The 25,312-nt window shown below is 40.1% G+C and overlaps 1 protein-coding gene across 6 annotated transcripts in view; it reads right to left on the bottom strand.

The window, feature by feature from the left end:
- Positions 1-17,640: 17,640 nt before the first annotated feature.
- SYT7 (synaptotagmin 7) overlaps positions 17,641-25,312 on the bottom strand; it is a 412,892-nt gene continuing 405,220 nt past the window's right edge. For all 6 annotated transcript variants that reach the window (XM_088454514.1, XM_088454515.1, XM_088454517.1 and 3 more), the window contains one exon: positions 17,641-18,645. In XM_088454514.1, coding sequence (XP_088310640.1) covers positions 18,541-18,645 — 105 coding nt within the window. In that variant the 3' untranslated portion in view covers positions 17,641-18,540. The remainder of the gene's footprint in view (positions 18,646-25,312) is intronic.

The following is a 25,312-nucleotide window of genomic DNA, read 5'->3' as shown; positions in this document are numbered from 1 at the left end:
AGAGATTGATATGAGTTAGATAGATAGATATGAGATAGATAGATATATATATATATAGATATGGGATAGATCGATGATAGATACGCAGACAGATTTGAGTTAGATAGATATGAGTTAGATAGATAGATGATAGATACGCAGACAGATAAATATGAGTTAGATAGATATAAAAATAGATATATAGATAGATATGGGATAGATCGATGATAGATACGCAGACGGATAGATAGACATGAGTTAGTTAGTTAGATAGATATGAGTTAGATAGATGATAGATACGCAGACAGATAGATATGAGTTAGTTAGATAGAAAGATATGAGTTAGTTAGATAGATATGAGTTAGTTAGATAGATATGAGATACATAGACAGATGATAGATACGCAGACAGATAGATATCTATGAGTTAGATATATATCTAACTCATATCTTCTAACTCAGATATCTATCTGTCTGCGTATCATCTGTCTATGTAACTCATATCTATCTAACTCATAACTAACTCTTATCTATCTAACTCATATCTATCTATCTATCCGTCTGCGTATCTATCATCGATCTATCCCATATTTATCTATATATCTATTTTATATCTATCTATCTCATAATTATCAATCTGTCTGCGTATCTATCATCTGTCTATCTCATATATATCTATGTATCTATCTAACTCATATTTATGAGTTAGATAGATGATAGATACGCAGACAGATAGATAAATATGAGTTAGATAGATATAAAATAGATATATAGATAAATATGGGATAGATCGATGATAGATATGTAGACGGATAGATAGATATGAGTTAGTTAGATATGAGTTAGATAGATGATAGATACGCAGACAGATAGATATGAGTTAGACAGATATGAGTTAGTTAGATAGATAGATATGAGCTAGATAGATACATAGATATGAGTTACGCAGACAGATAGATAAATATGAGTTAGATAGATATGAGATAGATATATAGATATATATGGGATAGATCGATGATAGATACGCAGACGGATAGATAGATATGAGTTAGTTAGATAGATATGAGTTAGTTAGTTATGATTTAGTTAGCTAGATAGATATGAGTTAGTTAGAAAGATAGATATGAGTTAGATAGATAGGAGTTAGATAGATAGATAGATAGATAGATGATAGATACACAGACAGATAGTTAGGTAGATGAGTTAGATAGATACATAGATATGAGTTAGTTAGATAGATAGATATGAGTTAGTTAGTTAGATAGATATGAGTTAGTTAGATAGATAGATTATAGATACGCAGACAGATAGATATGAGTTAGTTAGATAGCTATGAGTTAGATAGATATGAGATAGATATATAGATAGATATGGGATAGATCGATGATAGATACGCAGACGGATAGATAGAGAGATATGAGTTAGTTAGATAGATATTAGTTAGATAGATATGAGTTAGTTAGTTAGATATGAGTTAGATAGATGATAGATATGAGTTAGTTAGATATGAGATAGATAGATATGAGATAGATAGATGAGTTAGATAGATAGCTAGATATGAGTTAGATAGATAGATATGAGTTAGTTAGATAGATATGAGTTACACAGACAGATGATAGATACGCAGACAGAGAGAGAGATATCTATGAGTTAGATAGATAGATATGAGTTAGATAGATACATAGATATGAGTTAGATAGATAGATATGAGTTAGTTAGATAGATATGAGTTACATAGATAGATGATAGATACGCAGAAAGATATATATCTATGAGTTAGATAGATAGATAGATATGAGTTAGATAGATGTGAGTTAGATAGATACATAGATATATATAAGTTAGATAGATAGATGATAGATACGCAGACAGATAGATAAATATGAGTTAGATAGATATAAAATACTTATATAGATAGATATGGGATAGATCGATGATAGATACGTAGACGGATAGATATGAGTTAGATAGATAGATAGATATGAGTTAGATAGATAGGAGTTAGATAGATAGATAGATAGATGATAGATACACAGATAGTTAGGTAGATGAGTTAGATAGATAAATAGATATGAGTTAGTTAGATAGATAGATATGAGTTAGTTAGTTAGCTAGATATGAGTTAGTTAGATAGATAGATTATAGATACGCAGACAGATAGATATGAGTTAGTTAGATAGCTATGAGTTAGATAGATATGAGATAGATATATAGATAGATATGGGATAGATCGATGATAGATACGCAGACGGATAGATAGAGAGATATGAGTTAGTTAGATAGATATTAGTTAGATAGATATGAGTTAGTTAGATATGAGTTAGATAGATGATAGATATGAGTTAGATATGAGATAGATAGATATGAGATAGATAGATGAGTTAGATAGATAGCTAGATATGAGTTAGATAGATAGATATGAGTTAGTTAGATAGATATGAGTTACACAGACAGATGAAAGATACGCAGACAGAGAGACAGATATCTATGAGTTAGATAGATAGATATGAGTTAGATAGATATGAGTTAGATAGATACATAGATATGAGTTAGATAGATAGATATGAGTTAGTTAGATAGATATGAGTTACATAGATAGATGATAGATACGCAGAAAGATATATATCTATGAGTTAGATAGATAGATATGAGTTAGTTAGTTATGAGTTAGTTAGATATGAGTTAGTTAGCAAGATAGATATGAGTTAGATAGATAGATATGAGTTAGATAGATAGATGATAGATACACAGACAGATAAAAAGATAGATAGATATGAGTTAGTTAGATAGCTGAGTTAGATAGATATGAGATAGATAGATAGATATGGGATAGATCGATGATAGATACGCAGACGGATAGATAGATAGATATGAGTTAGTTAGATAGATAGATATGAGATTGATAGATAGAAATTAGATAGATGAGTTAGTTAGTTAGATATGAGTTAGTTAGATACGAGTTAGATAGATGATAGATACGCAGACAGATATATATGAGTTAGTTAGATAGAGATATATGAGTAAGTTAGTTAGATATATATGAGTTAGATAGATATGAGTTAGTTAGATAGATATGAGTTAGATAGATGATAGATATGAGTTAGTTAGATATGAGATAGATAGATATGAGATAGATAGATAGATGAATTAGATAGATAGATATGAGTTAGATAGATATTAGTTATTTAGATAGATATGAGTTACACAGACAGATGATAGATACGCAGACAGATAGATAGATATCTATGAGTTAGATATGAGTTAGATAGATAGATGATAGATACGCAGACAGATAGATATGAGTTAGATAGATAGATATGAGTTAGATAGATAGATATGAGTTAGTTAGATAGATAGATATGAGTTAGATAGATATTAGTTATTTTTAGATAGATATGAGTTACACAGACAGATGATAGATACGCAGACAGATAGATATCTATGAGTTAGATATGAGTTAGATAGATACAAAGATATATGAGTTAGATAGATAGATGATAGATACGCAGACAGATAGATATGAGTTAGTTAGAAAGATAGATATGAGTTAGATAGATAGATATGAGTTAGTTAGATAGATAGATATGAGTTAGTTAGATAGCGATGAGTTAGATATATAGATAGATATGGGATAGATCGATGATAGATACGCAGACGGATAGATATATAGATAGATATGGGATAGATAGATGATAGATACGCAGATAGATAGATATGAGTTAGTTAGATATGAGATAGATAGATATGAGATAGATAGATGAGTTAGATAGATGAGTTAGATAGATAGATATGAGTTAGATAGATAGATATGAGATAGATAGATAGATATGAGTTAGTTAGTTATGAGTTAGTTAGATATGAGTTAGTTAGATAGATAGATATGAGTTAGATAGATAGATGATAGATACACAGACAGATAAAAAGATAGATAGATATGAGTTAGTTAGATAGCTGAGTTAGATAGATATGAGATAGATATATAGATAGATATGGGATAGATCGATGATAGATACGCAGACGGATAGATAGATAGATATGAGTTAGTTAGATAGATAGATATGAGATAGATAGATAGAAATTAGATAGATGAGTTAGTTAGTTAGATATGAGTTAGTTAGATATGAGTTAGATAGATGATAGATACGCAGACAGATATATATGAGTTAGTTAGATAGAGATATATGAGTAAGTTAGTTAGATATATATGAGTTAGATAGATATGAGTTAGTTAGATAGATATGAGTTAGATAGATGATAGATATGAGTTAGTTAGATATGAGATAGATAGATATGAGATAGATAGATAGATAGATGAATTAGATAGATAGATATGAGTTAGATAGATATTAGTTATTTAGATAGATATGAGTTACACAGACAGATGATAGATACGCAGACAGATAGATAGATATCTATGAGTTAGATATGAGTTAGATAGATATGAGTTAGATAGATAGATGATAGATACGCAGATAGATAGATATGAGTTAGTTAGATATGAGATAGATAGATATGAGATAGATAGATGAGTTAGATAGATGAGTTAGATAGATAGATATGAGTTAGATAGATAGATATGAGATAGATAGATAGAAGTTAGATACATAGATAGATATGAGTTAGATAGATAGATGATAGATACGCAGACAGATAGATATGAGTTAGATAGTTAGATAGATATGAGTTAGTTAGTTATATGTGAGTTAGATAGATAGATGATAGATAAGCAGACAGATAGATATGAGTTAGATAGATAGATATGAGTTAGATAGATAGATGATATGCAGACTGATAGATATGAGTTAGATAGATATGAGATAGATAGATATAGATAGATATGGTATAGATCGATGATAGATACGCAGATGGATAGACGTGAGTTAGTTAGATAGATAGATATGAGATAGATAGATGAGTTAGATAGATGAGTTAGATAGATAGATATGAGATAGATAGATAGATATGAGTTAGATACATAGATAGATATGAGTTAGATAGATAGATGATAGATATGCAGACAGATAGATATGAGTTAGATAGTTAGATAGATATGAGTTAGTTAGTTATATGTGAGTTAGATAGATAGATGATAGATAAGCAGACAGATAGATATGAGTTAGATAGATAGATATGAGTTAGATAGATAGATGATATGCAGACTGATAGATATGAGTTAGATAGATATGAGATAGATAGATATAGATAGATATGGTATAGATCGATGATAGATACGCAGATGGATAGACGTGAGTTAGTTAGATAGATAGATATGAGATGGATAGATAGACAGATATGAGTTAGTTAGATAGATATGAGTCAGTTAGATAGATATGAGGTAGATAGATGATAGATACGCAGACAGATAGATAGATATGAGGTAGATAGATACATAGATATGAGTTAGTTAGATAGATAGATATGAGTTAGTTAGATAGCTATGAGTTAGTTAGATAGATATGAGTTACATAGACAGATGATAGATACTCAGACAGATAGATATCTATGAGTTAGATAGATATGAGTTAGATAAATATGAGTTAGATAGATACATAGATATATATGAGTTAGCTAGATATATAATAGATATATAGATAGATATGGGTAGATCGATGATAGATACGCAGACGGATAGATAGATATGAGTTAGTTAATTATGAGTTAGTTAGATATGAGTTAGTTAGAAAGATAGATATGAGTTAGATAGATAGATATGAGTTAGTTAGATAGATATGAGTTAGATAGATAGATGATAGATACACAGACAGATAGATAGATAGATATGAGTTAGTTAGATAGCGATGAGTTAGATAAATAGATAGATATGGGATAGATCGATGATAGAGACGCAGACGGATAGATAAATAGATATGAGTTAGTTAGATAGATATGAGATAGATAGATATTAGATAGATATGAGTTAGTTAGTTAGATATGAGTTAGTTAGATAGATATGAGTTAGATAAATATGAGTTAGATAGATACATAGATATATATGAGTTAGCTAGATAGATATAAAATAGATATATAGATAGATATGGGATAGATCGATGATAGATACGCAGACGGATAGATAGATATGAGTTAGTTAATTATGAGTTAGTTAGATATGAGTTAGTTAGAAAGATAGATATGAGTTAGATAGATAGATATGAGTTAGTTAGATAGATATGAGTTAGATAGATAGATGATAGATACACAGACAGATAGATAGATAGATATGAGTTAGTTAGATAGCGATGAGTTAGATAAATAGATAGATATGGGATAGATCGATGATAGAGACGCAGACGGATAGATAAATAGATGAGTTAGTTAGATAGATATGAGATAGATAGATATTAGATAGATATGAGTTAGTTAGTTAGATATGAGTTAGTTAGATAGATATGAGTTAGATAAATATGAGTTAGATACATAGATATATATGAGTTAGCTAGATAGATATAAAATAGATATATAGATAGATATGGGATAGATCGATGATAGATACGCAGACGGATAGATAGATATGAGTTAGTTAATTATGAGTTAGTTAGATAGATATGAGTTAGTTAGAAAGATAGATATGAGTTAGATATAGATATGAGTTAGTTAGATAGATAGATATGAGTTAGATAGATAGATGATAGATACACAGACAGATAGATAGATATATATGAGTTAGCTAGATAGATATAAAATAGATATATAGATAGATATGGGATAGATCGATGATAGATACGCAGACGGATAGATAGATATGAGTTAGTTAATTATGAGTTAGTTAGATATGAGTTAGTTAGAAAGATAGATATGAGTTAGATAGATATGAGTTAGTTAGATAGATATGAGTTAGATAGATAGATGATAGATACACAGACAGATAGATAGATAGATAGATATGAGTTAGTTAGATAGCGATGAGTTAGATAAATAGATAGATATGGGATAGATCGATGATAGAGACGCAGACGGATAGATAAATAGATGAGTTAGTTAGATAGATATGAGATAGATAGATATTAGATAGATATGAGTTAGTTAGTTAGTTAGATATGAGTTAGTTAGATAGATATGAGTTAGATAAATATGAGTTAGATAGATACATAGATATATATGAGTTAGCTAGATAGATATAAAATAGATATATAGATAGATATGGGATAGATCGATGATAGATACGCAGACGGATAGATAGATATGAGTTAGTTAATTATGAGTTAGTTAGATAGATATGAGTTAGTTAGAAAGATAGATATGAGTTAGTTAGATAGATAGATATGAGTTAGATAGATAGATGATAGATACACAGACAGATAGATAGATAGATATGAGTTAGTTAGATAGCGATGAGTTAGATAAATAGATAGATATGGGATAGATCGATGATAGAGACGCAGACGGATAGATAAATAGATATGAGTTAGTTAGATATGAGATAGATAGATATTAGATAGATATGAGTTAGTTAGTTAGATATGAGTTAGTTAGATAGATATGAGTTAGATAGATTATAGATACGCAGACAGATAGATATGAGTTAGTTAGATATGAGTTAGTTAGATAGAGAGATATGAGTTAGTTAGTTAGATATGAGTTAGATAGATGATAGATATGAGTTAGTTAGATATGAGATAGATAGATATGAGATAGATAGATGAGTTAGATAGATAGATATGAGTTAGATAGATAGATATGAGTTAGATAGATAGATATGAGTTAGTTAGATAGATATGAGTTACAGATGATAGATACGCAGATAGAGACAGATATCTATGAGTTAGATAGATACATAGATATGAGTTAGATAGATAGATATGAGTTAGTTTGATAGATATGAGTTAGTTAGATAGATATGAGTTACATAGATAGATGATAGATACGCAGACAGATAGATAGATATCTATGAGTTAGATAGATATGAGTTAGATAGATACATAGATATATATGAGTTAGATAGATAGATGATAGATCGGCAGACAGATAGATAAATATGAGTTAGATAGATATAAAATACTTATATAGATAGATATGGGATAGATCGATGATAGATACGCAGACGGATAGATAGATATGAGTTAGATAGATAGATAGATATGAGTTAGATAGATAGATATGAGTTAGTTAGTTATGAGTTAGTTAGATAGATATGAGTTAGTTAGAAAGATAGATATGAGTTAGTTAGATAGCTATGAGTTAGATAGATATGAGATAGATATATAGATAGATATGGGAAAGATCGATGATAGATACGCAGACGGATAGATAGATATGAGTTAGTTAGATAGATATGAGATAGATAGATATGAGTTAGTTAGATAGCTATGAGTTAGATAGATATGAGATAGATAAATGATAGATAGCAGACAGATAGATATGAGTTAGATAGATAGATATGAGTTAGTTAGTTAGATAGAGAGATATGAGTAAGTTAGTTAGATAGATATGAGTTAGTTGGTTAGATAGATATGAGTTAGATAGATGATAGATATGAGTTAGTTAGATATGAGATAGATAGATATGAGATAGATAAATAGATGAGTTATATAGATAGATATGAGTTAGATAGATATTAGTTATTTAGATAGATATGAGTTACACAGACAGATGATAGATACGCAGACAGATAGATAGATATCTATGAGTTAGATAGATACAAAGATATATATGAGTTAGATAGATGATAGATACGCAGACAGATAGATAAATATGAGTTAGATAGATATAAAATAGATATATAGATAGATATGGGATAGATACGCAGACGGATAGATAGATAGATATGAGTTAGTTAGATAGATGAGTTAGTTATGAGTTAGTTAGATAGATAGATATGAGTTAGATAGATATGAGTTAGTTAGATACATAGATATGAGTTAGATAGATAGATAGATATGAGTTAGATAGATAGATATGGGATAGATAGATATATAGATAGATATGGGATAGATAGATGATAGATACGCAGACAGATAGATATGAGTTAGTTAGATATGAGATAGATAGATATGAGATAGATAGATAGATATGAGTTAGATAGATAGATATGAATTAGTTATATAGATATGAGTTAGTTAGATAGATATGAGTTAGATAGATATGAGATAGTTAAATAGATAGATATTAGATGGATAGATAGAAATGAGTTAGTTAGATAGAAAGTTAGATAGATATGAGAGATAGATAGATATGAGATAGATAGCTAGATATGAGATAGATAGATATGAAATAGATAGATAGATATGAATTAGTTATATAGATATGAGTTAGTTAGATAGATATGAGTTAGATAGATAGATAGATATGAATTAGTTATATAGATATGAGTTAGTTAGATAGATATGAGTTAGATAGATAGGAGTTAGTTAGTTAGTTAGATATATATGAGTTAGATAGATAGATGATAGATACGCAGACAGATAGATAGATATGAGTTAATTAGATAGATATGAGATAGATAGATCGATATTAGATGGATAGATAGAAATGAGTTATTTAGATAGAAAGTTAAATAGATACATATGAGATAGATACATATGAGATAGATAGATATGAGTTAGATAGATATGAATTAGTTATATAGATATGAGTTAGTTAGATAGATAGATAGTAGATGGATAGTTAGAAATGAGTTAGAAAAAAGTTAGATAGATATGAGAGATAGATAGATATGAGTTATATAGATAGATAGATACGCAGACAGACAGATAGATATATATGAGTTAGATAGATATATATGAGTTAGCTATATAGATATGAGTTAGATAGATAGATATTAGATAGATATGAGTTAGTTAGATAGATATAGGAGTTAGATAGATATTAGTTAGTTAGATAGATATGAGATAGATATATAGATAGATATTAGATAGATAGATAGATGGATAGATAGAAGTGAGTTAGTTAGAAAGTTAGATAGATATGAGAGATCGATAGATATGAGATAGATAGATATGAGATAGATAGATAGATATGAGTTAGATAGATAGATACGCAGACAGACAGATAGATATATAGATAGATATGAGTTAGATAGATACACAGACAGACAGATATATGAGTTAGTTAGTTAGATAGATATGAGTTAGTTAGATAGTTAAATATGAGTTAGATAGATATGAGAGATAGATAGATATGAGATAGACAGATAGATACACAGACAGAGATAGATAGATATATATAGATATAAGTTATATAGATAGATCGATAAATAGATAGATATGAGATAGATGATAGATAGATAGATATAAGTTAGTTAGATAGATATGAGTTAGATAGATCGATATGAGTTAGATATAGGGCAGATAATAGGGGGGGGCGACAGGGGTTTTTTAAGCCCTGCCCATCTCACAGCAAAATGCCGCAATTCGCGGGTCAATCGGCTGGAGGCGGAGCCAGTATGATTCATTTCCAATTGTGTAATTTGGCTCGGCCCCTTTCTGATTGACCAGCGAATTGCGGCCAAAGCCACGAGGGGGCGGAGCTTAATAACATGGGGCCTTCCTGCCAGGTCCCCTCCCCATCCATAACATGCAGTGCAGATGGTGTAAGGTAAGTGTGTGTGTGTGAAAAGTGTGTGTGTGTGACTTGTGTGTGTATGCATGTATGTGTGTAATTTACAGTATGTGTGAAACATGCATGTGTGGTGTATATATGTGTTTTTCTGTGTGACTGTATGTATGTGTGTGTATATATATATATTGTGATAGGATCACTGGTAAAGTGGTCTGTGGCAGGTACATTTGTCCCAGATTCCTGTCTTATGTGTTTTAAACCCCCAGGAGAAAGTCTGCAGTGTAGCAGGCTTGAGTCTCGGCTTTTTGAAAAGCCGGTTTGGGACCTGGGGGTTGTGGGTGAGAGGAGAGGGAGGGCTCCACCCACGGCCACTCCAGGTTTTGGGTCTTGCAGCCTGGTAACAGGCTTGTTAGGGTTTCCACCTGAGAGTGGCCAATATAAGCCTAGTTTGTTTAAGGCTGAGTGTCTCACCTGGGAGAGCAGGCAGGGAGTTTGCTCAGAGACACTTGAAAAACCTATCTGTAAGTGCTGTGCTGTGCCTCTGTTGCTGGTGAGGGCATTAGGCCCTGCCAGGTTCTTGTAGTGAGGGAACCACCTGTAAAGTTAGAGCCCAGCCAGGGCTAGGATTTATGTTTATGGTTTCTTTATGTTGTTTCTGTTTTGCACAATAAAGACTGGTGCCGACCAGCTTGTACTCGAATCCAGACTGGCGTACTGTTTCCCAGCTGCTGTGTGTGTAAGGAAGGAGTCCTCTACCCAGGAGAGGGACCCCTAATCTGACTGTGTCACAATATGGTGGAGAATGCGGGCACCCACGCACACTGAAGTTGCAGCGAGAGGAAAACTTTCCGTTTAAAAGTTAAAGGGACAGACACCCAATTTGTGAGTGTGGAAATAACGCTGTGTCCTTGGAGTCCCATAGAGGAGGCGTCAGCCAATGCTCAGAGAGGCAAGGTTCAGCTTCCAACCTACACCCCAGGACAAAATGGAGGACATTATTAAGGCCTTGCTCCAAGCTACAGCAGCTCAGCAGGAGATGAACAAACTTCAGCAGGAATCTACCAGGGCTCAGCAGGAATCCACCAGGGTGCAACTGTTGGCCTTGGAGACAGCCCAGAGGCAACAACAGGTCGCCATCGAGGAAACCCGCCAGGCCTTAGCGGAAAACAGCCAGGCCATAAAAGAGGTGGTACAGCACCTGGTCGCCCGGCCAAGATATGTTACTACTGGTCCTCCCACCACCACTCACTCCATACGAGCCAGTCACTTCCTCCAAAAGATGACTTCGGGCGATGATGTGGAGGCCTATCTCACCGCATTTGAAAGAACGGCCGAAAGGGAGAGTTGGCCCAAGGAGCATTGGGCAAGTCTGGTGGCACCTTTTCTGTCTGGGGAGCCACAAAAGGCCTATTACGACTTATGCCTGGCTGATGCCAAGGACTATAAAAAACTAAAACAGGAGATCCTAACTCGCTTGGGAGTCACCACCTTTGTTCGTGCCCAATGGGTCCACCGCTGGGAGTTCCATATGGAAAAGCCTCCACGTTCACAGATGCATGACCTCGTCCATCTGTCCTCAAAATGGCTACAGCCCGAGACGCTGACGGGACCACAGATCGTGGAAAGGGTCGTGATGGATCGGTACCTGCGATCGTTACCTGCGACTCTGCGCAAGTGGGTGAGCCATGCAGACCCGAAGTCCGTGGACCAGTTGGTCGAGCTGGTGGAGAGGTACGTGGCGGCTGAGGAGCTGATGAGTATGCCCCACCGAGCCCCGATGGCGCACCGGCGAACTCCCACAGACACTGGTAAGACTGTTCCAGGGGAGAAGGGTGCTGGGCGGTGGAATGTACCTAAGACTGAGGGTGTAGAACCTGGAGACAAGCCTGCCAGGCCGGGAAGGTTCTTGCCCCGTAAACGACTAGACATTAATATGACTCAGTGTTTCCGGTGTGGTGGCTTCGGCCATATTGCCGCTAATTGTTCACTTACAACTGAACCTATGCAATGTGATACTGCTCATGTCTACCGCAGGGGGTCTTTCTTTGCACAGACAGCCTGTATGGCTGACCGGCAGGCTGAGACTGATAAGCACATGTGTGTACTCACTGTAGATGGCAACCGAGTAGAGGCACTGCTAGACTCTGGTAGCTTGGTGACACTTATGAAAGCTGAGCTGGTGAACCCCTTGAGGCGTAAGGGGAAAACTGTTGGTGTGACCTGCATACATGGGGATACTCGATATTATGTTACTGCTGAGGTGAACATCGAGACACCATGTGGCTCTGCTATAGTTTCTGTGGGTTTGGTGCATGGTCTGATGTACGATGCAATATTGGGGAGAGACTTTGCTCACTTCTGGAAGTTGTGGGAAAGCAGTTTTGTTCCAGAAGTGAACAACCCCGATCCATTTGAGAAGGTTGTCGATGTAGTGGAGGAGGGAGTTTCTTCTGAGTCAGAGTTATTCCCTTTTTCTACTATGATTGGCGAACTAGAGAATGCGGAGCGTGACGGTGGCCCGCCAACTGATGTGCCTCCCACTGAGGTGGGAAGTGTTGTTGGGCCAGTTGATCGTCTGCCTGATTTAGAGGTCAGAAGAGAGGTCTGCCGTGGAGCAGTTGAATGACCCTACTTTGGTAAAAGCCAGGGAGAATGTAAAAGTAGTTGATGTTAAACCCGTAGACCCTGATAGTCCTTTGTCCTATCCCCACATGGCAATGTGTCAGGATTTGTTATATCAGGTGACTAAGAAGGGGGAAGATATTGTGGAACAACTAATAGTTCCCAAAGCCTACGGAAGAACAGTGTTGGATCTGGCCCATGGTCATATAACGGCAGGCCATCTAGGGGTAGAGAAAACCACTGAGCGAATAATGCAGAGGTTTTTCTGGCCCGGGCTCCATAAAGAGGTATCTGACTTTTGCGCATCCTGCCCTGAGTCAGTATCATGCTCCCAGACCACATTTTAAGGGTCCACTAGTTCCATTGCCTATTATAGAGGTGCCGTTTGAAAGAACAGCGATGGATTTGGTTGAACCCTTAATGAAGTCTGCCAGGGGACACCAGTATATTCTGGTCATAATGGATTACGCTACCAGGTACCCGGAAGCGATCCCATTGCGCAATATGTCAACGAAGACCATGCCAGAGAGCTAGTTCATGTCTTTAGCAGGCTGGGTATACCTAAGGAGATACTAACTGACCAGGGTACACCGTTTATGTCAAAAGTCATGAAAGAGTTATGCCGCCTGTTCAAAATTGAACAGTTAAGAACTTCGGTTTATCACCCCCAAACCGATGGGCTGGTCGAGAGGTTTAACAAGACGTTAAAACACATGCTTAGGAAAGTGGTCGACAAGGATGGTAGGGATTGGGATTACTTATTGCCGTATTTATTGTTGGCCATAAGGGAGGTTCCCCAGTCCTCCACCGTGTTTTCACCCTTCGACTTGTTGTATGGGAGACACCCAAGGGGGTTACTAGACATTGCCAAAGAGATATGGGAGGGGCAGTCTAGTCCTTACAAAACGGTGATTGAGCATGTTTCTCAAATGCAGGAGAGAATTGCTGCAGTAGTGCCGATAGTGAGAGAGCACCTGGAACAGGCTCAACAGGCACAGCAGAGGGTATACAACCGCAATGCTCGGTTACGCAGCTTTGCTCCTGGGGACAGAGTGTTAGTGTTGGTTCCCACTGTGGAAAATAAACTTTTGACTAAATGGCAAGGGCAGTTTGAAATTTTAGAAAGAGTGGGACAGGTCAATTACAAAGTTTACCAGCCGGGGAAAAGAAAGCTGGAACAGATATACCATATAAATCTGTTAAAGCCCTGGAAAGATAGAACGGTACTGTCGGCCGTCCGAGCCCCTCCAGTAAATCCAGGGCCCTTAGTTCCCGAAGTGACAGTGGCAAAAACCCTGTCGGCAATTCAACAACAAGAGGTCAAGGAGTTTCTGATCAGAAATAGGGTGCTGTTCTCTGACGTACCTGGAAAAACCTCGGTCATTAAACATGACATAATCACTGACCCAGGGGTTAAAGTTAATCTAAAGCCCTATAGGTTACCAGAAGCACAAAGAGAATCGGTGTCGAAAGAAATTAAAAATATGCTAGAGTTAGGGGTTATTGAAGAATCATATAGTGAATGGTCAAGTCCCATTGTGTTGATTCCAAAGCCCGACGGGAGAGTGCGTTTCTGCAATGACTTCCGAAAGTTGAACAGTGTTTCAAAATTCGATGCCTACCCGATGCCAAGAGTGGATGAACTGATTGAGAGACTAGTGACGGCAAGGTATTTAACCACTCTTGACCTAACCAAAGGGTATTGGCAAGTACCGTTAACCGAGAGCGCCAAACAAAAGACAGCTTTTTCAGAGCCAGAGGGCTTGTTTCAGTACAAGATGTTGCCCTTCGGGCTACATGGGGCACCTGCTACCTTCCAAAGAATGATGGACAGGATTCTAAGGCCCCATAGACGGTATGCGGCTGCTTATCTGGATGACGTGGTCATTCATAGTCCTGATTGGCAGTCTCACTTACCCAGGGTACAAGCAGTGTTGGACTCCATCTATAAGGCAGGTTTGACAGCCAACCCAAAAAAGTGTTGTCTAGGCATGGAGGAAGTAAAATATCTGGGATACACCATTGGCAGAGGCCTGATAAAGCCTCAGCTCAATAAGGTTGATGCCATACAAAATTGGCCACGGCCTCTGAATAAGAAGCAGGTGAGAGCCTTCTTGGGAATTACGGGGTACTACAGGAGGTTTATACCCAACTTTGCCACCATGGCAGTCCCACTGACTGACCTGACCAAAGGCAAACAAAAAGTCATGGTAGAATGGAGTCCTGAGGCAGAAAAAGCTTTTCAGGAGTTGAAAGTAGCGTTGTGTTCCCAACCAGTCCTGATGACTCCTAATTTTGACAGGGAATTCATAGTACAAACCGATGCATCAGAAGTAGGTATAGGAGCGGTCCTGTCCCAGAACAAGGAGGGTGAGGAACACCCTATTTTCTATCTAAGCAGAAAGTTGAATGTACATGAGAGAAACTATGCCACAGTGGAGAAGGAGGCGTTGGCCATAAAGTGGGCGTTAGAGGCTCTCAGGTACTACTTGGTTGGAAGAAAGTTCAAATTGATCACTGACCATGCCCCTCTGAAGTGGATGTCCGAAAATATGGACAGTAATGCGAGAATTACGAGATGGTTCTTGGCGTTACAAACTTTCAAATTTTCAGTGGAACACAGGCCAGGAAGCCAGCTGGCCAATGCAGACGCGTTGTCATGCGTTCATTGTTTGGGGGCTTCAGTTGTTCCGCCCCACAGGTCGAAACAAAGGGGGGGATATGTGATAGGATCACTGGTAAAGTGGTCTGTGGCAGGTACATTTGTCCCAGATTCCTGTCTTATGTGTTTTAAACCCCCAGGAGAAAGTCTGCAGTGTAGCAGGCTTGAGTCTCGGCTTTTTGAAAAGCCGGTTTGGGACCTGGGGGTTGTGGGTGAGAGGAGAGGGAGGGCTCCACCCACGGCCACTCCAGGTTTTGGGTCTTGCAGCCTGGTAACAGGCTTGTTAGGGTTTCCACCTGAGAGTGGCCAATATAAGCCTAGTTTGTTTAAGGCTGAGTGTCTCACATGGGAGAGCAGGCAGGGAGTTTGCTCAGAGACACTTGAAAAACCTATCTGTAAGTGCTGTGCTGTGCCTTTGTTGCTGGTGAGGGCATTAGGCCCTGCCAGGTTCTTGTAGTGAGGGAACCACCTCTAAAGTTAGAGCCCAGCCAGGGCTAGGATTTATGTTTATGGTTTCTTTATGTTGTTTCTGTTTTGCACAATAAAGACTGGCGCCGACCAGCTTGTACTCAAATCCAGCTGCTGTGTGTGTAAGGAAGGAGTCCTCTACCCAGGAGAGGGACCCCTAATCTGACTGTGTCACAATATATATATATATATATATATATATATACACATACACACACACAATTATATTGATAGGGGCCTCCACAAAGTTGTTGCCCCAGGGCCTCCTCAAACCTTAATCCGGCCCTGGTTAGATCAGGCTTGCCTACCCTCCCGATTTGGCCGGGAGCCTCCCGATTTTCGGGTGCCGCTCCCGGCCCCCGGAAAGGCAGGCAAGCCTCCCTGAAGCCTCCGACCCTCCCGTCCTCCCCCCTCAAAAGATTAGAAACCCCCGCAGCGGCGGAGCCGTTGACGCAATTCGCGCTGAATCGCGTCATCGCGGCCCCGCCCCCTGCTTCACACTGCCGAAAATAATGGCATTGTAAAGAGGGGCGGAGCCACGATGACGCGATCGTACGGCTCCGCCCCCGGCTCCACCCCAATGTACCACCAACTGGATAGCCCGCCTCCGCCCTCAATGACCGCCCCCACCCCCCCGCTGTTAGTCGACTATCAGCTCCCTCCCGGAAGGCTGGAGCTGATTGTCGGCAAGTATGGGTTAGATAGATAGAGAGGTGCCACAGGTATAGCTGCAAGCTGTATGACCCTGAGATTTCAGCCATAAATGCAGAGACCCTGGAATCAGAACCCCCGGGTTATGAAAGACATCATTATTATCTTGTGTGTACAATTTACAGCATTTATTTCAGGTTTGTTTTTGTTTTTTTTAATCCTTTATCTCAAACAGAATGAGAACTGGTGAGCAGAATTCACTTTTAACAGGTACATTAGGTATCCCCCTTGTTTTCCACACAGACACCATAATCAGCATGTCATACTTACATCTCAGTTACTTTTAGCTTTATACATGGGACTATGGAGCCTGGAGAGTAAGAGGCCCTGGGAATATCCAAGGCCTCATCCTGGAAGACAAAATAGCTGGTGATGCCCAGAAGGCAAGGGGGCCCCGATACATACAGGTTACACCACACGATCACCAGAAGAGAAGGGGACTGCGCCAATGTCTCATCCTTCCTTCCAGAAGGCTGGAAATAGTAAGCTCCATGTGCTGTGACAGAGTCAGCTTCCTCTTTGGCTCTAACAATAAACTTCTCTGTGCCAGAGAGGGCTGGACTCAATGCTTAGTGGGTCTCCACTGGCTGCAATGACAGCTACCCAACACTCTATAAATCTAGACAACAACAATAACCTCCTTTCAGAGATTCCCCTCTTCAACATAATATTGTTTGTGACTTTAAAAACAAAAAAAACAAAACAAAATAAAAACCCTTTTAATTTTTTTTTTTTTTTAGCGAAAAAATAACCGAATCAGTGAAAAACAGAATTTAAAATAAAAAAGAGGCAACAGTCAAATAAAGCTACAAAGAATCACGGTACGAAGATACGCAGGTGCAACGGAGCATCATCCCCACCCACCAAGGGGAGATCGAAGTAAAGGGGTGAGCTGAAAAAAAAAACACACGCACGCACACACGCACGCACGCGCACAATCACACATTGCATTACACACACTGGACACTAACAACCACGCACGTATGGCAAAGAGCCTGTGGAGCACATTCCACCCTAAATCTACCTCCTTGTTCCGCCAAGAAGGTTACTAATTTGCAATAACACAGGTATTGCTCTTTATCTCTTTCTATAAAGAAAAAAAAAAAAAAACCCTAAAAAAATATTATAGGGTTCATCGCACCTTCGCACCACTACAAAAAGTGACTTGTTACATTGACAACCACCATACACACTCTAAGGTGCTTCTGTGGCTGGCAGCATGTATTTGTAGAAGCCATGGAAAGTTTGCAGGCTCGGCAGCCTTGAGACAGGTTTCCTGCGGGATGATCCCGCTCTGCCCTTCTCAGCGTCTCTATAACACTGTGTTGGGAGGTGCCGCTCCTCGTTAGGCCAGAAGGAAAACTCGCAGCTGTGCCAGGTATGACAAATATTAGGACAGTTTTGAATCACAATCCTTGTGGAGGAGCTGCAGGTGGCACAAGCTGGCCCCCGGGCATCCTGTTACCCAGAGTTCCAAGCTGGCGGATCCTTATACAAGCCTGCAGGCTGTGTTTGTGCAGACATTAAGAGCGTGGCCAATGCGTTGGTTTAGTTGGAGGTAACCGAAGACTGCAGGAGATCACAGAGTGCAGAAGAGCCATCAGCTCAGGCCTTGAGTTGGTGCCACTGTGCTACAGCTGTTCTTGGGTGGGAAATCATATCTTTCCAGTGTTTCACCTCTCCGGGACCACTCTTCCAAGACAGGTAGATCTGGTGAGAAGATGTAAGCAGTTAGAGGAGAAACAACCGCCTTGTATATTTATCTATAGCCATGTTGGGCAACGTTTGATGCCTAGCTAGCATGCTGTGAGTTGTAGTTTAGCACCAGCCTCTGCAGTTGTTGTATTTACAGAGCATGTAGTTTTTATAATGCTGCTGCGCCAAATGCCTCTGCGGCATATAAGCGGGCATGGGTGGGCTAGCTAGTGTGCTCCCTAGTACTCTGAAATAACAGCCATGGCATCCCTTTCATAAACTTCAATAATATTTGTATTATACACTACTAGCTGTGATACCCGGCGCTGCCTGGGTTGAAGACTGGACCCTGAAGTACACCTGCAGCCTTTATTTGTTTACTTTGTCCTTGCCTATAATCCCGTTCCATTGATCCTGAAAAGAACCCCACTTTTTGCTAACATGCATGCAAACAGTGGCGTAACTATCATGGGTGCAAGGTATGCGGCTGCTATGGTGCCTGAGCTGCCTCTGTGGCCCGCTATTCCCCCTTCACCCAGTCACGCACAGAAGGTGGGCCGTTCCACTCTGGGCCGTCGAGGGGGGCCCCGGTGTCAGCAATACTGATTTGGTGCTGGCCCGCCAGCAGTAATCAACACTGGCAGGCAGTCATGGAGAGACAGTGCCGCCAGTCGCAAGGCAATCAGAGCTTGAGAACCAGCAGCCAATCAGTAGTGGCAACTCCTGATTGGCTGCCAGTCCACGAGCACCAGATTCAATTGTGCCAGCGCTGTCTGTCCATGTTGTTTGCTGCCTGCAGGTGAGCCAGTTGTAATTAGCTGGCGGTCCAGCCCCAAATCCACACCTGCTGGCTGCTGATAGCACACAAGGGGAGGAGAGAGGCTGCTGAAGGGACACGGGAAGGTGAGTTGCTGGGGGGGGGCATAATGTGTAAGGGGCACTACTAATGTGTGGAATAATGTGTTATATGGGGCACTACTACTATGTGGCATAATCTGTAAAGGGCATTACTGTGTGGTATAATATGTAAGGGGCATTACTGTGTAGTGTAAGGGGCATTACTGTGTGGCATAATGTATAAGGGGCACTACTACTGTGTGGCATAATGTTTATAAGGAGTATTACTGTGTGGCATAACCTGAATGGGCTCTGTGTGGCCTAACATGAATGAGTTCTCTGTGAGGGCAAATGTGTGTAGGTTTATTTTTACCTCTGGGGGGGCCTTTTTAAGATCTTGCTATGTGGACCACAAAGTTCTATTTACACCCTTGCATGCAAACACAGAGGCTCTGAATTTAATATGAACTTGCATGAGTCATCAAGTCTGCTCAGACTGAGGTTAAAATAATACTTTTGTAGCTTTCTCACAGGATTTTGGCACACTGCCAATTTCCACTGGAGCCAGCCCCAGAATCTGTGTAATTTAAGAGTGTCCACATTTTTAGAGATGGTGTGACAGTGCATGGCCCTGACAAAGTTCATACCTAGGCAAAAACCTAATCCTGGTCAAACTACACCACCATGTCAAATATGGTGAAGCTAGGTCCAAAACTCTGGCCGTGCATAAAGGACAAACAGATGGCCAGACGCGCTTTCTCGCTTATTATATAGATATATAGATGTGTCCTTTCTCATCTAGCCTCAATACACTATGCGTGATATACCTACCTGGTCCTGTGAGACTCTGCTAGCATTGGGCATCTTTTTTTGCCGAAAATGCGTCCAAGTGGCAATGCGATGCGACTATGATGCACCAGGAGACTGATTAATTTGATATGTGACACTTGTATATCTGTGTGCACCTGAGACTGAAAAAGAAACTCGCTGTGAAAAAGAGGATTCGGCCGCTGCATCGTATGCTGACTGAGGGCCTGATTCAGCAGCGTACATATCGGTTGTTTGTTCAGCATGCGTATGCAAAAAATGTTACCAAACTATACGTAGAACTGCAAGGTATTACGGATGTGAGAGAGCAGCAGTGGGCGTCTTTATGCTGGCTGAGCTGTGGCAGGCATTAGCATATTTACACAGCTTCATTGAGTGCGACTATGCAGCTGCGATTGCAATTGCGATCCATACAGAATCAGGCCCTGAGAGACTTAAGTCACACACAAATATACAAGTGTCATATCAAATTAATCAGCACAGTCTCCTGGTGCGTTTTAGTCGCATCGCGACTTAGACACATTTTCGGCGAGACCAGGCGCGCCAAGAGGGGCTGTTTGATGTGACTGCAGCAAAGACGAGTGAGGACACATTTGTGTGACACATATTGCCGCTTTAATCTTTACTAGAGCTTCTAAAAAGTAGGGATGTGCAGTCTCGGATTAGTTCGGATTTTCCCGCCAAATTCAGATTTTTCCAGCCAAAAATCGGGTCTCAGAAAGAGGCAAAACGTCATCTTTCATGGACTTTTGTCCAGGAATGATGTTGTTTGTCCATGAAAGATGACGTATTGCCTCTTTCTGAGACCCAATTTTTGGCGGAAAAAAATCCAAACTAATCCGAGCCTGCACATCCCTACTAAAAAGACAGAAAACAATCACTTAGATTTAAGACTTTTTCAGCAGATAAGCAAATTGCATCGTCTTTTGTTCTGTTACCCATCTTCTTCTTTTCAAGAGTAAAGATTTGCTGCAATTTTCTAGGACCACAGTAAAAACTTATCACCAGCCTGACAATTCTATTATACACTCAGAAGCACCAAATAGTTTTGGGACTGTAAAGCGTTAAGAACATTCTATTTCCAATCTGGGAGTCCCACTTTCCATAAGCTCCTTCTAAAATAACGTCATTTAGTGTCTGTAAAGAAATTTGGTAAATTTAGACAAAATTGTCAGTGGACAATGGGGGTGATTCAGCTTAGGACGGAACTGAAAAGCTGCATGCAGACAGCTTTGCAATTCTGTCCTTGCTGATATGCAAATGCATGACACCCCCTGCTACATTTACCATCTCAGCACTGCGACCGAGGTCCCAGGCTGGGATCACAGCCGGGCAGCTGAGTAAGCCTCAGCTTACTTAAAATGGCCGTCTTGCGTGGCTTGCCACTCCCGGAAAATGGGGTGGACACTCCCCCGTTTCCGGGGACGCCAGCCGTCCCCATCCCTTAAATGCATCTGCCTATCTATCAGGCAAAGGCAAAAAGGGGCTGCGTGCGATCACATTCGCAGAACGGGTCCTGCGCACGGGCATATTCCCGATAATCTGGAATCTGCCTGATTTCCGCCATTTCCTTAATTCAACAGTGCCCTAGTACTTAGTAGGGACTTCTGCTAGTTAGTCTTTGTAATGATCATCGAGCTCTGGAGGGTCTGATACGTGCTCAGAAATGACAGCTGGCTCCTGAAGTACTTCCAATTAGGAGCCAGCTGTTATCTCTTGCTGTGCATTCGATCTCCCATCTCCCGCGCTTTGGGATCAGTACAGAGTTTGATCACTAGAGGTCTCCAGTAACTGCAAATACCGAAACTCTGCTGAATTAACAACCGGGATCAATCCAAGGGAAGAAACCTCTACCGACATACGAGTGGAAAAGGAAGGGAATTTAAATCCTATTGATGGATGATTTCAATTCATAATGCTTCTCTGAATAAATACAATAAATACATTATTTAGCATTCTTGTTGCTGAACAAAATACCAGTGCTGTGCGAGAGATGTTCTGTAACAGGTAGTGCTAAACTAGGGAGGCCAATCCCAGGGCTTTATTTCTGGATTGAAAAAACTCAAACCCGGGATGCCCAGGATTGGCCTGGTTTTAAAACAAAAAAAAGCCCCGTGCCCAGCCCCCACAGTTACTTACTGGTGGCACTAGCAGTGGGTCTGGTCCAGCCGGCGTCACGCTGCGCACTGTGCACAGTGCCAGCCGGGGTAAAGGGGATCCGGGGAGCTTCTGAGAATTCCGCTGGAGCTGCTCATCGCTGCCCGGCATTTAAAAAAATAAATAAAATTAAGGCCAATGCCGGGATCAAGATTGGAGGCTTCTTAGCCCAAAATCCCGGGATCCCGCCGATCCGGATCCCCGGATTGCCCTCCCTATGCTAAACTAAGCATGTATCCCCCCCACCGAGGGACTGGCCACATTGGGGTCAATTCAACTACTGGCAAATTGCTGGCAATGCCTGTGATGTGCTGTAGCACTGGCGTCAGAGTGCCTACTCTTCCTAGGCTGTAGAAGGTTACCCGAAAAATTGAATTGCGAGCCTCCCGCCGGTTCTGAGAGAGTAGGTAAGTTTGCAGTAAAAGGAGAGGTATAATTTAACTAGCACAGTCTTGTTAGTTAGAAGCTGATTGGTTGATATGGGCAATGTCTCCACTTTCTCTCTCGAAGGTTTGAAACATCTCACCCAAAACACCCCAAAATTGCCCCAATATCATGTTGTTAGTGACATCGCCCGTCGGCCCTACTGCCAACGATGCCGTGCAGTGTGTATGCACTTGCCGTATGCAGTATCCCGTCGCCGGCGATGTTGTGCTGGGTACACATTTTGTAGTGTGTACCCAGCTTTAGGTATAGTCTAGAATAAGAAAAAAAAACATGTCGACATTCTGAACTTGTCAACATTTTAACCATGCCGCCCTAACTGCATGTCGGCAGTCTGACAATAATCAAAACCTGTCGGCATTCTGACGGTCGACATTCTGAATGTCGACAAGTCATACCACAGCCAAGAAGCAATGTATTTAGTAAAAGTTCCAGAAAGACATTTACAAGCTAATAAGATAAAGTTTTGTGAAGGTGGAAAAAGCTTTGCTATGCTCTCCCTATAATTACCTCCTTGAACGCTCTCAAAGGATGTGCATCTTGTTCCATGTTAAGGTCACTGTTACCTAACTAACTACTTTATGGAATTGGCTCTGCACTCTGCATTGCGCTATTCCCTCTTCTGTGACAATAGCTGGCTACTAACTGTAATTAATTTCTGCCTTCCATTTCCTTCCATCCAGATACAGGCTTTATACTGTATATTTCACGTTCACTTTTCAAATCCATCTGCCGACTCTAATCCACCTACAACTCCGTCATATTTGGCATCTAATTAACACGTCTTGTCTCCAATCCCTGCAAAATGCTGCTTTTGACCTCCTAGCCTGTTACTCCGCAATGCAAATCCCTTCATCGCCTCGCCATGTCTTCTGAGTCATTTTAAAACCCCACAATCTCATATTTAAATCCCGTAATATATTTCATATTTCCCTTTCTCATCCTTCTGGTCCAATTACTGGTATATATGTACAAAAATAAACATAGTACAACTCTTACAAAGTATGTGCTGTGTAGTGGTTGCCATGACAACTATTAAGTGTCCAGATCCCCTATACAAGGAGGCAGATGTTTTGTGGGCTGAGCCAATAATCATAAGAATGTAACCTATCGATTCCCTACGTTACCCCACTGAGACATGGTACAAAATAAGTGATTATTTCATTCAGCCCACAAAATCCCTATCTGCACTGTGTGTATATGCTGGTTAGCAGGGATGACTGCAAAAAACCCTGTAAGATCGTAAAACAACTATGTGGTAACATAGCTCCCAACATGACCCTCTCCAGGAGGGACACAATGCTCTGGTCCTGGACTTCCCTGGTAATTTATGATTGGTGGCGGCTCCAGAGGTGGGGCTGCAGCACAGTCCAAAATTCAAATAGGGGAGTCACACCAACTGCCAGTGAGTCCCAGCCAGTGATGTTTGGCAGTGTGTGAAATGACAGTTGGTGTGACTCCCCTATTTGAATTTTGAACTGCACTGCAGCCTCACCTCTTACCAGGGAAGTCCAGGACCAGAGCATTGTGTCCCTCCTGGAGAGGGTCATGTTGGGAGGTATGCGGCATTTCACACTGTTGAACTGCTAGAATCCAGATGCAACCAGGTCAATCTTTACATTGCAAACTTGTGTACAAGGCCCTTGTACTGCTTTCTCTGCATGTTAACAGAGTCTAGTTTTATTACAGTTTGTCCCAAATTGCAAAGTCCTATGAAGTATGCAGGCCCTATAGATTGTATATTGTATATACACATACATACACACACATACTGTGAGATCCCAGGATTTAGGGTAAAAAACAGTGGGATTTCAATCGGGTTTGGTGCCGCCAACTGGGATTAAAATGCGTGGCTTGGCACCAGTGGCGGATCTGGGGGGGGGAGATCTATAACACACAATTTTCCATCTTACACCCACCCTGTTCGGGCCAGGGCTGCAGCGAGCAGGACAAGCTCTGCCTGGCCGTTGTGTGTAGTCATAATGCCGTGGACCTACTGACGGGGGCCAGTGTGATGTCAGCTATGGCAACTATTTGCAGCGCTGCTCTGGGGAGAGGGGCGCTGTGAGCACTTCAACCTCGCACAAATTCAGGGGAGGGAGCTGGATCAGTGTGATCGCGCCCCCCCCACAGGCTATAGGAGAGGAGACTGCTGCTGCTCAGCGGCAACAGTGAGCAGTCTCCTACTGCAGCTGTGTGCTGGGCTGCTGACTGGTAAGAGGTAAAGAGGAAGGGGGTGGCGGCATACCTTGCCCCCCGATGGGTCCCTCTAACAAGTCCGGGTAATTAGTACCCGCTCCCACCCCCCTTCTCTGCGCCCCTGCACACTAGGTGCAGCATCTATGTCTTCCCTATGATGAAGTTATCTGTGTGTACTGCTTGGATGCCTGCCGGGATAGTCATCAATGAACTCTAT

The sequence above is a fragment of the Taudactylus pleione genome, unplaced genomic scaffold, assembly GCF_031769625.1.
Source record: "Taudactylus pleione unplaced genomic scaffold, aTauple2 ptg000619l, whole genome shotgun sequence".
NCBI classification, from domain to species: Eukaryota; Metazoa; Chordata; class Amphibia; order Anura; family Myobatrachidae; genus Taudactylus; species Taudactylus pleione.
The sequence above is the reverse complement of the archived record's forward strand: the minus strand, read 5'-3'. Positions and strand labels throughout refer to the sequence as shown.